This window comes from Hypanus sabinus, chromosome 7 (assembly GCF_030144855.1).
Source record: "Hypanus sabinus isolate sHypSab1 chromosome 7, sHypSab1.hap1, whole genome shotgun sequence".
In the NCBI taxonomy this organism is placed as follows: Eukaryota; Metazoa; Chordata; class Chondrichthyes; order Myliobatiformes; family Dasyatidae; genus Hypanus; species Hypanus sabinus.
This window is the reverse complement of record NC_082712.1, coordinates 143,768,809-143,781,863: the sequence shown is the minus strand read 5'-3', so window position 1 is coordinate 143,781,863 and position 13,055 is coordinate 143,768,809. Positions and strand designations below refer to the sequence as shown.

Genomic DNA, 13,055 nt, shown 5'->3' with positions numbered 1-13,055 from the left:
ACTTAACAGTTTCTGCATGTTCAAGCCAGGACGTTGTTGTATAAATAAATTGGTGGAGCTCACTAATTCTACAATAATCCTGGTTTTGATTCTCCCCACTTTCCTATCTGCTTCCTGCAGATTCTATCACTCACTAGGGGTGTTTTACAGTGGCCAGTTCACTGTGAATCTGTGGAGTACAAGAGGAAATTGGAATACTGAGGAAAAACCCAGGTTGTTGCAGGGAGGGTGTCTAATGCCGCACTGTTATTGAACCTGTGTCTCCAGATCCACGAAGCTTTAAGTGTCATGTCAGTGTGCTGCTTTTTTTTAGGATATATGTATGTGCTAACACAAAGGAAGAGTTTTATAGTAGCTAATAGTTCTCAAAATAAGTCATTTAATTGTACAATTCCAGGAATCTTTGCTATCCAGAGCTATCGAGTAATTGATTTTTTTTGCATATGGACGTGGCATTATTAGCATAGATTTGCAAAAGTTAGAACATGGCATGAGAACCCCAGACAAAGTTTGAATAATGATTATTTGTAAAGTCAAAAAAATTCTTTCATTTCTTATTGATCATTGAATATTGATATTGATTTGGTTTCTTTACAGGCTTCTTTCCTTTCAGACCAGCCTGAACCCTATCTGCCATTTCTGTCCAGATTTCTTGAAACTCAAATGTTTGCGTCATTCATTGACAATAAGATAATGTGTCATGACGATGATGATAAAGACCAAATTTTGAGGGTGTTTGATACCAGAGTTGACAAAATAAGAACTTTGAATGTTAGGACACCAACACTGCGTACATCAATGTATCAGAAGTGTACCACTATTGACTCAGCAGGTAAAGATGTTGCTTTTACGTTTGGAATCTAGGCATTGTTGACAAGGTTGGCATGTGTTGCTATGGGAAGTGCAATGTTTGGGTTGTTTTGTGCTTGCGTTCCACATTTCAGTTGTCTGTTGTGGATTTTGGTCTTACCTTAATTGTATATAGAATTACTGTGAAAGTACATATTCAGTAATTCCTACAACAACACACACAAAATGCTGGTGGAACACAGCAGGCCAGGGTAGCCTCCAACCTGATAGCACGAACATTGACTTCTCTAACTTCCGTTAATGCCCCTCCTTACCTTCTTACCCCATCCCTGACATATTTAGTTGTTTGCCTGTTCTCCATCTCCCTCTGATGCTTCCCCCCCCATTTTCTTTCTCCCGAGGCCTCCCGTCCCATGATCCTTTCCCTTCTCCAGCTCTGTATCACTTTCACCAATCACCTTTCCAGCTCTTAGCTTCATCCCACCCCCTCCGGTCTTCTCCCATCATTTCGCATTTCCCCCTCCCCCCCCCCCCCCCCCCATCACTTTCAAATCTCTTACTATCTTTCCTTTCGGTTAGTCCTGACGAAGGGTCTCGGCCCGAAACATCGACAGCGCTTCTCCCCATAGATGCTACCTGGCCTGCTGTGTTCCACCAGCATTTTGTGTGTGTTGTTGTTCAGTAATTTCTACCTGATTATTAATCTGTCAACACAATTTGAACTCATCAGCATAAATTAAACCTATACAGAGAACAGATTGATACATCTGGTATCAATGCTGTCTGATGCTTTGACACCTGGCATTCCCTATTTTTACCTGCACATTCTGCAGTCAGCTTCTTAGCTGGATCATGATAAAGATAATGGAGTCGAGCAGAGAGGTTCTCTAATTTAAGAAAAAGCTTAAAGACAACAGATGTTGGAACCTGGAGCAACAAACAATCTGCTGAAAGAAGTCAGCAGGCCAAGCAGCATCTGTGAGGGATAAAGGAACTGTTGATACCTTGTGTTAAAACCCTGATGAGTTTCAATCCAGTACGTCAACAATTTCTTTCAGTCACAGATCAGAATCAAAATCGGGTTTATTATAAACTGTGTTGTCTGATGTGACATTTGTTGTTTACCCGGCAGTACAGTGCAAAGAAATAAAAATACAATAAATTACAAAATAAATAATGCAAAGTCAAGAAATAATGAGGTAGTGTTCATGTTGGCAAAGGAGAAGCTGTTCCTGTATTACTGAGTGTGGGTCTTCAGGATCCCTTATTTCCTCCCTGTTGGTGTAAATGAGAAGACAAGATGCCATTCTACTAGTATTTTTAGTTACATATTTGCATTCCATGATGTGCAGAATGTAAAGTAACACTTCTTGTAAGACAGCAATAAACTGAGTTTTTTTTTTAAAAATTTATTTCTCTTCCCCAAGTTTACTACTTAATCTGAGAGGAAAGAAAGGTTTAGAAAGTCTGACTTAAATTTGTTTTTGTAAAACTTCTCACAACCTTAAGACATTGCATCCTTTATAACCTCATTGTCTACCTCATGAAAACATATTAAAAGTCATGGGTGTATACACAATAACCATCCCTGTTATTCTGTCTAGAACCAAAAATCGTGTATTTTCCACATAATCTCATATTTGCATTTTAGTGAAAAATTACATAAAAATTTATTTCTGTGCACAGTTAGCTTTTTAAAAAATGTTTGAGAATATCTCCCTAATGTGTTCTTAGTGAAATATATAATCTTCAAAAAAACTAATCTTCAATTCTTTGTCGTGGAGTAGTTTCAGTGGAGTTCTGTGGAATGTCAAATGCAAGTTTTGCCCTTTGGGTATTTACCACTCTTAAAAGAACTGATCTTGGCCCTGTAGGGGTACTGGGGGGAGGTTGCAGGAACAAAAGAGTCTAACCTTGTCCTGATCAGCAGAATATATTAGTTCTAATGGACAGATCAGTAGTAAACCCAGACAAGGCCAACAAAATCAGTAGTGAAATCATGAAAGATTAGTTATCAAATGTGTTGTTTATACTTCAGGTTCTAGGAATCTATTGTTGAACAACTTGGTGGTGTTTTAATTGTAGGTGAGTTTGCAAATAACAAGGCACAATAACATCTATGGCAGAGGTCACCCGTAAATGAATTAATTTTTCATTGAGTGGTCCTTAGTGATGAAGGGGCTTGAGCTGCCACTGACTTTAAACCTGATGTATAAAGAATATGCAAGAAGAATGAAGAAAAATTAATGTTTGTGCTGATTAGTGAAATTGAGTCTTGGATTTATTAACAATAAAGTTTTTTTAATGTAATGTAATTGAAACAAGTGATCTCAAGGCTTGTTTCAAGATGGACCAGTTTTCCTTTTGACCATTTTCTCCAATCCTATTATGCACTGTATGCATCAAAATTCCTAAACTTCTAAATTCCTGGTTGTAATTATTTAATCGCGATGTGATCAAAAAAAATTTAGCACTCTCAAAACAAACAGAAAATGCTGGCAGTGGTCAGTAGGTCACACAGCATCTGTGGAGAGAAAAAGGCAATTAATATTTCAGTTTAACAACCTTGTATTAAAGCTGTAGTTTAGGAGCATCCTAATGATTTAACCGGTTGCTGCAGAATTCTGATCTGTTAACTTATTTGAAGAAAAACTTGAAAACAAGAAACATTAATTAGGAAATGTTGGTTGGAATGCGGTATCAAATTTTACAAACTAAATTTGACACTGAACTATGTGGATGGGGGGGGGGGGAGTGATGGCATGAAAATGTATATTTTTACTGTAAGATTCCTCAATAAATCATGAAGGCTGTCAATATGCAGCCTGAATGGATAACAAAAAATCTGAACAATTCTAAGATAAACGATTAATCAAAATTTTCTATTGGTTGTTTGAATGATAGAAAAGGTTTCTTGCTGTCTGCTTAGATTTCTTTCTTCACTTCATTTTCTTGTTCATATTTGGCAAACAAGTCTTCCTTCTATCTTTCTTCTATCTCTCCTTTCAAGGTGTTTGTCTCTCCCCTTAGGGTGCCGATCTCTCTCAGCTTTGGTCTCCTCCCCAAGTAAATATTTTCCTGTTTTCTGATTGTGGGGATCATTACTGTTCAAGGCAGTTATCAGTTCTCATTTGACGCTTGCATACATTTTGTTTTGCAGCAACAGTCACTGGGTAGAAATGTATGACAATTACATAATGTCTTATCACTTCTCCAGATATGTGCCAAATGCTGCACTTACAATTAAATATTTGAAGTGTAGCCAACACAGTTTGCATGCAGCTGTGTTATACAAATGGCAATGAAGTTAATTAAACCTTATCAGGTTACAGTGCTCAGGAGAAAATCATTGACTTGGGCACAAAAAAAATCGTGTTCTTCAATTATAAAATGTTGTAGGTTTGAAAGCATTTTTCTCTTATTACATTCACCAGGATAAGCTATTTCTCATAGTTGAAGACTGGATGTTATTATTTGGGGTTTCATGTCCAGTACTGCATCTTCTAGAACATTTTACCTCTGAAATTCTTCAATTTTTTCAAGAACATCTTCCATGGAATGTAATATTATAACTTAAGTTTCTCAGGTTGTTCTATCAAATGAAATATGAAATTGATCCTCTTAGAAAACACCAAAGATCATCACTGTTTTGCATGAATAATCTGGTCTTTTTAATTGCTATTACAAAATAAATATTTTTGGAGAATTTTATCTTAATAATAATCCATTGAAAATGTAATTGCATGGGGTACTTGTATTCAGATTTCACAAATAGTTGCCTTGATTGCATTATGATTCAATAAATTAATACAGGGTTACTTTTCTAATCATCCATTGGGCAGTAAAAAAATCTTGTTCTGTTTTTTTGTGTTAATGTAATACAGTAATCAAAAACAACTTTTGATTTGAAATGTGTTCTTCAGAGAAGGCAATTGAGCTGCGACTTGCAAAAATTGACCATACTGCAGTACACCCTCACCTCCTAGATATGAAAATCGGCCAGGGAAAGTATGAATCTGGATTCTTCCCGAAACTACAGTCAGATGTGCTTTCCTCTTCACCAGCCAGTAACAAGTAAGTTTGTCTGATGTAAGTGCAGTGGAAATTAACCTACTTGTTTACTGTTTCCATATTCTGAATAAGTTCAGCTCATCAGAAACTTCACACAGAAACACAAGACCCTGGAGTAACTTGATTGTTCATTTTTTTTTTAAAAGACATATTTTCTTTCCTGTATTTTTTGGCTATTGATTTGATCTGACCTGTTGAACATTTTTATGACTTTTTCATTGATTAGTATGTAATACATGCCTGACTTTGTACTAGATTGGCTCAGATTTCATTGCTATCAAAAATAGAAAAGAAAATAACAGAATAATTAAACATGGAAGGCAGCTCAGAGCTCCCCAGAAATATTGGAGAACAAAGGCTCTGGTGGAAACCAAGAAGAGACAATTAAGAAATGCAACTAGAGAAGTTAATAAGCCTCAAAATTGTTAGATACTGAATGTTTGTAGATACTGAAGGGCTTGTTTCCATGTTTATGATGGCTATGGAGGTAATGAATGATCTGGTTGTCATCTTGCAAGATTCTCTTGGTCTTGGAATGTTTTGTGTCAATTGGGAATGTGATATCACGGTTTGAGAAAGGAAGGAGAAACAAAGATAAAAAAGTACACCCCAGTTAGCTTGATGGTTGGGGAAAATAGTGGAATTTAGAGAAAAGTATATTTTGTCAACAGACTTGGAAAATAGTAATGTGATTTATGCAGAGGCAACATGGTATACAACCATATTTAATTTACTGGAGTTCTTGACAGTGTATCTAATGGAGTAAATGAGAGGAAATGAACTGAATTGGCATATTTTAGATCTTTTAAAATAAGGATCCAAGTATAGAGTAGGTGGAATTGGGGTCACAAGGTTTAGCTGCACCTGTCTCAGTTGAGAAGATGGCTGAGACCAGGAATAGGAAATAAGCACAGGAAGATGTGTGATAGTGAGTAGAAGGAGGCTGAACGAGGGATGAAAACATAAAGTAGACAAGTTCCATGGGGAAATAATAGGATTTAATGAGCAGAACTAGAAGTGGATCTGCAGCGAGATCTCCAATGAAGACGATTATCACTCATAATCTGAGAAATATGGTATTCAATAATTGTCATGAGATCTGACTGAACCAATAGAGCAAAAGATTAAATAATGTGGCCCAAGTCGCCTTTAAGTAATTCAGTTTCTCCATTGACACCTTGAATTTCTAGGCCATGGCTGCTCAATGTGAAGGAGGAGAAATCTAGATGGTATTGAGATCAATGTGCTGAGAACAGTCAGAACCTTGCAAAGGTGGTGGAAGGAATGCCCCATAAACTGCTTGCTTACCTGTCCTGTCGGACACCTGCAGAATCTATATTTTTTGCATTGGCCATCTTGGAACCCACATAAATGAATAGAATTCTGTTTTCCCAGAGATTGCCAAATAAAAAGATGATGTTGATCCAGAAGAAGATGACAATGACAAATTTTAAAACGAAACTTATTGAACCACAATAGGATTGTGATTATTTTTCTTAAAATTCTCTAACCTTTTTTTGGGTTCAAAGCACTGTTAAATTTAGACTCTGGTGTTTGTATACTGCAAGTCTAATGGATTAGATTAGGAAGACTGAAATGGTCAGAATTCCTTGAGAGTTTATCAAGAAAAGATTTGGAAGCATCCAGATGGAGCAATAATAAAATTGCTCATCTCTTTCTGCATTAATTTAAATCTGAATGTGCAATTTTATGCCTTGTTACGTTCCTACAATGTATTAGCTCTCTCTCTTAAGGTGGGTGAAGAGGAGTGCCCCTGCCCAGTGGAGACGAAAGGATCGGCAAAAGCAGCACACAGAACACTTACACCTGGATAATGATCAAAGAGAGGTCAGTCTTTTCAACTATTGCTCTTAACTTTAATTAAATAACAATACTTTGTCACAGTTCTAAATAAAACATTGGTACTTGAGACTACTTGTTGTCAAGTAGCATGTACCAACTGCACCAGTAAAAGAAGTTGAATTGCTTAAGGGGTCTTATGGCAAAATTTAATAATAGGATATGTAACACATATACAAACTCTTCTTTGAGGTTTGAGTTTGCTTCATGTGGTCTTAACTAGTGCACTGGAAGGATATTCTCCCTTGTCTCTGTTTACTACCCTACACCACCCCCCCAAACATCATCATCACTGCCCTCCCCTCCCAACTTCTAATGGGGAGAATGAGAATGGTCAAAGTAAATCTGTGCCTTCCCTTGAGAATAAGAATATTCAGTCTTGTAGTATTGAATATGTTAATTATGTCCAAGCAAATTTAAAAATGTGTAGTCAATAATGGGTTTGTGCAAAATTGATAGAACTATCTGATGAATATTATATTAATAGTTCTAACATGCTCTAATGATGCTTTTTTTTCAATGCGTTCCTTAGCACTTTGAAAGGGAGTTGTATGTGGAGAAGAGTAGTGATCAAGGGCATTGCAGAAATTATCCTCTGATTACAGAAGAAAATTCATTGTCATTTTTTTAATGACTTTTCTGTTTGAAGTAGCATTATGGTACATTATTGTTGTTAATAAGTAGCATTTATATTATAAATGTATATTATGAAAGTTATTAGGATTTTACTGAAATATTAGAACTAGATTTGTATCCATTTCACCCTGTTGGTACATTTCTCTATCCTTTAAATTAAACCATTTCTTCCCTGTATAGAGATCAGTTCAATGACAAACTTTTGAAGTGCTGATTGTATTTGTGTTTGCATTTTTGTCTGATTGCAGAAGTACATTCAGGAAGCTCGGAATCTTGGCACGGGCATGCGTCAGCCTAAGCTATCCAACCTCTCTCCATCAGTAATCGCACATACCAACTGGAAGTTTGTTGAGGGTCTGCTGAAAGAATGCCGTAATAAAGTACATGCATTTTTTTTTGTGCTGTTTTTTCTTTCCTTTCCCTTGAGAAGCCACTGACCTGTGTCTGGGAAACTGTAACCTTTTTTTTTAAAAGAGTCTGACGTTTTCACATGCAAGCTCAGATTGTAAATGTTATCAGATTATGATTTTTTTTTTTGCAGTACAACTCAATCATGTCCATGCATGCATTTCAATAGTAGTCACAGGATGATGGTAACTAGGAGCAGAAGATCTGATCCCTTCCCCAGCTTGGCCATGGCTAAAACTCAGCTGTGTTCCTCACAGTGCATTAATCTAAACTGGAATCCTCCTTGTCTGCATAAGTCAACGTCCTGCCAAAGTATAAAATAAAGAATATAGAACAGGAGAATGAGTAGGCCAGTCAGCAAACTCCAGTCACTCAGCAAGAGCACAGCTGATCCAGTTTTATCTTCAACATCACTTAATCGCTCTGTTCCTCTTAACTGCTTTGTGGTTCCAGTGTTTGTCAGTCACTACCTTGGATATGATTTTTGTCTCCACAGCCCCGTGAGGTAAAGTACTGCAAAGATGCACAATGCTCTGAGAGAAGAAATTCCTTCTTATTCAGTGGACGTCTCCACAGTCAGAACCGTATTCCCATGTTCTGTGTATCCACTTGTTTTCTCAATTACCCTCAGATCCCGTATGTTTCAATAAGATCACCTCTTGTTCTTCTAAACCGCAAATTGCTAACACTTTGTATCATCAGCAAATCTGGTTGCATACACTCAGTCCCAAATGATTAGTTTGGGTTTAAATTATTAGCTTGTAAGGCAATGAAGTTCTCACTTTTATCCCCTTATTCTTTGAATTGTATTTTGCAGTAGTGTTAACCTATGGTCATTGTTTATTTTTGGATGTGCCTATTGATCTATTAATCTGTGTGTTACAGACTAAGCGAATGTTGGTGGAGAAAATGGGGCGTGAAGCAGTGGAATTGGGTCACGGTGAGGTGACGCTCACAGGAGTGGAGGAGAATACATTAATTGCCAGTCTCTGTGACTTGTTAGAGCGAATTTGGAGTCATGGACTACAGGTCAAACAAGTAAGTAAATGACCAAGATTTAAGAAAATTTTTTTTAAATAACTGATTTTCTTTGCCATTCATTAATGAGGCTTATTTAGAAGTAAACTGATAAATGGAACAGGACTCACATACAAGAGAAAATTTGCAGATGCTGGAGGTCCAAGCAACACACACAAAATACTGGAGGAACTCAGCAGGCCAGGCAGCATCAATGGAAAAGAGTAAACAGTTGAAGTTTTGGGCCGAGACCTTTCATCAGGACTGGAGAAAAAAGACGAGAAGACAGAGTAAGGTGGTGGGGAAGGGGAGGAAGAAATACAAGGTAGTTGAAGACATTCCCAGGAAGGATTAGTGGCTGCGGTAGTGGGAATAGGACCGGATTCTTTGTGGAAATACATGCAGACCTTGTGTGACATTGCTTATGGTGATTGAAAAGATGCATTGAGTATGAGTAGTTCTTAAGCTGTCTAGGACTTGATTTAGGAATGTAGACTTACAGTAGTTGAATGGAGTAGTTGATGGAGCCAAATCCATCACAAGTAAAGCCCTTCCCAGCGCTGAGCACATTTACAAAGAGCACTGTCACAGGAAACAACATCCATTATCAAGGAAACCCACCATCCAGACCATGCTCTCTTCTTGCTGCTGCCATCAGGAAGGAGGTACAGGAGCCTCAGGACTCACACCGCCAGATTCAGGGACAGTTATTATCCCTCAACAGTCTGGTTCTTGAACCAGAGGGGAGAACTTCACTCGCCTCAACTCTGTACTGTTCCCACAAACAATGGTCTCAGGTTTCAAGCGCTCATGTTCTCGATATTTATTGCTTATTTATTTATTATTATTGTTTGTCTTTTTTATTTTTGTATTGCAGTTTGTCTCTTGCACATTGGTCGTTTGTCTTTTCTGTAGTTTTTCATTGATTCAATTGTGTTTCTTTGTATTTAATGCCAGCAAGAAAATGAATCTCAGGGTTGTATATGGTGACGTGTACTATGATAATAAATTTACTTTGAACTTTGATCTTAGCTTGGCATAAAAGTGTATCTCTTAAGCGTTTATTGTAAAAGTGGATTGATTCCTTGTTCATGATGAACAACATATCCAGGCCACATCAGGCTTGTGGGAAGATCTTCTGGTCTGCCACAGTAAATTGTAAGCTGTCTTTTAGAACCCAGTAGTGGATGATGGGGTCAGAGTATCAGGAATTCTTCTTTTTTACCTAAATCAGCTTTTTTAAGAACTTTTTATTAAACATTTTCTTTCTTTTGTTGCCACAATCTCAAGCCGATACACCTACCAACAACTTAGTTTTTCCTTTTGGTTTGAAGACTTTAGAAATAACCAAGCACAATATAGAATGTAAATGGTAGATGACAAATAGTGTTCAACATTCCAGAGTCCCAGTGAAAACTAAATTCAGTGGTTTAATCCACATAAACCAGAGCTGTGCAGGCCTTGGCCCAAAAATGCTTTAACAGCTAGTTATGCCAGTTTTCTAAACTTCCTGGCTGTAAAAACTGTCAAAAGATTTGTCTGTGAATATTTCTGTATTACACAAATGTGGTATTTTAAAAATTACATAATTGAAAAATCATTACAGGTTTTTATGATACATTAAAATACCAAGCTTTCAGATAATTTGAAGTTAACTCAATTGCATCAAATTTGAATTAGCTGAACTTTACCCATCTTCCTTTGGATTATTCACCACCATTGAAACTTTAGGATCAGGTTTATTATCACTTACATGCGTTGTGTAAATTGTCATTTTGTGGCAGCGGTACATTGCAAGCCATAATTACAAAGGGGAATGATGAGGTAGTGTTTGTGGACTATTCAGAAATCTGATGGTACATAAGAAGTTGTTTCAGAAACATTGAGTGTGGATCTTCAGGCTCCTGTACCACCTCCCCAATGTTAGTAATGAGAAGAGGGCATGTCTCAGATGGTGAGGGTTGTTAATGACAGATTCCACCTTCATGAGGTGCCACTTCTTGAAGATGCCCTGGATGGTAGGGAGGGCCGTGCCCATGGTGGAGCAGGCTGAGTCTGCAATCCCCTGCAGTCCTCTTCAGTGCCCTGCATTGGAGCCTCCATGGCAGGCAGTGGTGCAACCAGTTAAAATGTTCGTTCCTGTACAGCTATAAAATTTTACTAGAGTCTTTGACATACCAAATTTCCCTAAGCTACTAATGAAGTAGAGCTGCTGGTGTACAGCCTTGTAATCACATCAATGTATTGGGCCTGAGATGTTCTTACCCTTTTCACTACTGATCCCTCAATGAGGATTGATTGTGGTCATCTCCCTGCTTCCCCTTCCTGAAGTCCATGTTCATTTCCTGGGTCTTGCTGGCATTGGAGCAGAATTTGGCTGTTTGGCCCATCGAGCTTGCTCCACTTTCATTAAGAGGTTGTGGCTGTTGCGATGTCATTCTTCCATCTGGTGTCTCACCCCTCTTCCCTCTTGTCAGCATCTGAGTCTCTGTCATCAACAGTTGTATCATTGGTCACTTTGGCCCTCAGATCTAATTCGGATTGTAAATCTGGTCATCACTTTCAAAAATGTTGCATATCACTGTTCAGGGTAATGGTATTAAACCATTTCTTCAATTTTCTCAGCAAATCAATTATTACAATATTATCATCAACAGATTGCCCTATAACCCCAAGTATTTTGCATCAGAAGACCTGGATTCTGAGTTGATCTCAGTTAAGACCATATAACATTGGAGTAGAATTAGGCCAGTTGGCCCATCAAGTCTGCTTTACCATTCAATTGTGGCTTATTTATTATCCCTTTCAATCCCATTCTCCCCATTACCTTTTGGCACCCCTACTAATCAGAACCTATCAATATCCAGCTTAAATATGCCCAATGACTTGGCCTCCACAGCCATGTGTGGCAAAGAATTCCACAGATTCACCACCATCTGGCTAACTCTTCATGTGCTAACCCTTTCCCCCTTCATTTCCAGGATCATTCTTGTGAACATCCTCTGGACCTTCTCCGATACCAGCACATTGTTTTGTTAGATACAAGGCCCAAAACCGCTCACAATTCTCCAGATGTGGTTGAATAACTCCTTTAAAGCCTTTGCATTGCATTTTTGCTTTTATATTCTTGTCCTCTGGAAATGAATGCTATCATAGCATTTGCTTTCCTTACTATCATCTGAACTGCACGACCACACACTTCCGTACATCATATTCTATCTACCACTTCTTTGCTAAGATAAATTCTCTTAATTTATCCAGTTACTTCTGCAGACCCCCTGCTTCCTCAGCACTACCTGCCCCTCCACCTATCTTTGTATCATTTATTTATTTAGCAAGTTTAGGCACCAAGCCATTAATTCCATCATCCAGATCATTAACATATAACGTGAAAAGTAGAAGACCCAACACCAACCCACCCTGGGCATTCTTTTCTTGCTTCTCCCATCGGGCAAAAAAATGCAAAAACCTGAAAGCACGTACTACCAGGCTGAAGGACTGCTGCTGTCCAGCTATTATAAGGTGGTGGTATGGACCTCTTGTATGATAAGATGGACTTGCCTTTACAATCTACCTCATCATGGCCCTGCACCTTATTGTTTGCCTGCACTGCTCCCTTTCTGTAAAGGTAACAGTTTATTCAGTGCTCTGTTGGTGCTTTTCCCTTGTGCTGTTGGAATGCACTGATGTGATCAACTCTCTAAGGATGGCACATAAAAACAGCTTTTCATTGTACACATGACAATAATAAATGAGCTACCAATTTTTATAAAACCATATTATATGCATAAATCCCTGAGAAGACTTTAGTGGCAACTGGATAAGTAGATAATGTATCATTAATTGGCTGGGAATTAATGCTCTTGCTTGGCACCCTTACCTTAAATTGTTAGATTTAAACATAATCGTAAAGTGCTCTTGGTGTTACCAGGATCTGATCTGTGAGGTAAGTATTACTACGGAATGATAAGTCCATAAGATTTGGGTGCCGAGTTAGGCCATTCAGCCCATTGAGTCTGCTCTGCCATCACAGCTGATAACCCGATCCCACTCAACCCCATACACCTGCCTTCTCACCATTTCTTTTGATGCTCTGACCAATCAGGAAATGATCAACTTCTGCCTTAAATATACGCATGGACTTGGCCTCCATCGCAGTCTGTGGCAGAGCATTCCACGGATTCACTACTCTCTGGCTTAAAAATAAATTTCACCATACCTTTGTTCTAATGGTCGCCCCTCAATTTTGAGGC

At 38.1% G+C, this 13,055-nt stretch overlaps 1 protein-coding gene across 1 annotated transcript in view; it reads left to right on the top strand.

The window, feature by feature from the left end:
* Positions 1-13,055, top strand: part of dennd5a (DENN/MADD domain containing 5A) — a 154,771-nt gene that overhangs the window by 95,083 nt on the left and 46,633 nt on the right. The window contains exons 8-12 of the mRNA XM_059975868.1: positions 598-832; positions 4,734-4,884; positions 6,636-6,729; positions 7,626-7,757; positions 8,671-8,823. Of these exons, the coding sequence (XP_059831851.1) occupies positions 598-832; positions 4,734-4,884; positions 6,636-6,729; positions 7,626-7,757; positions 8,671-8,823 (765 nt within the window). The remainder of the gene's footprint in view (positions 1-597; positions 833-4,733; positions 4,885-6,635; positions 6,730-7,625; positions 7,758-8,670; positions 8,824-13,055) is intronic.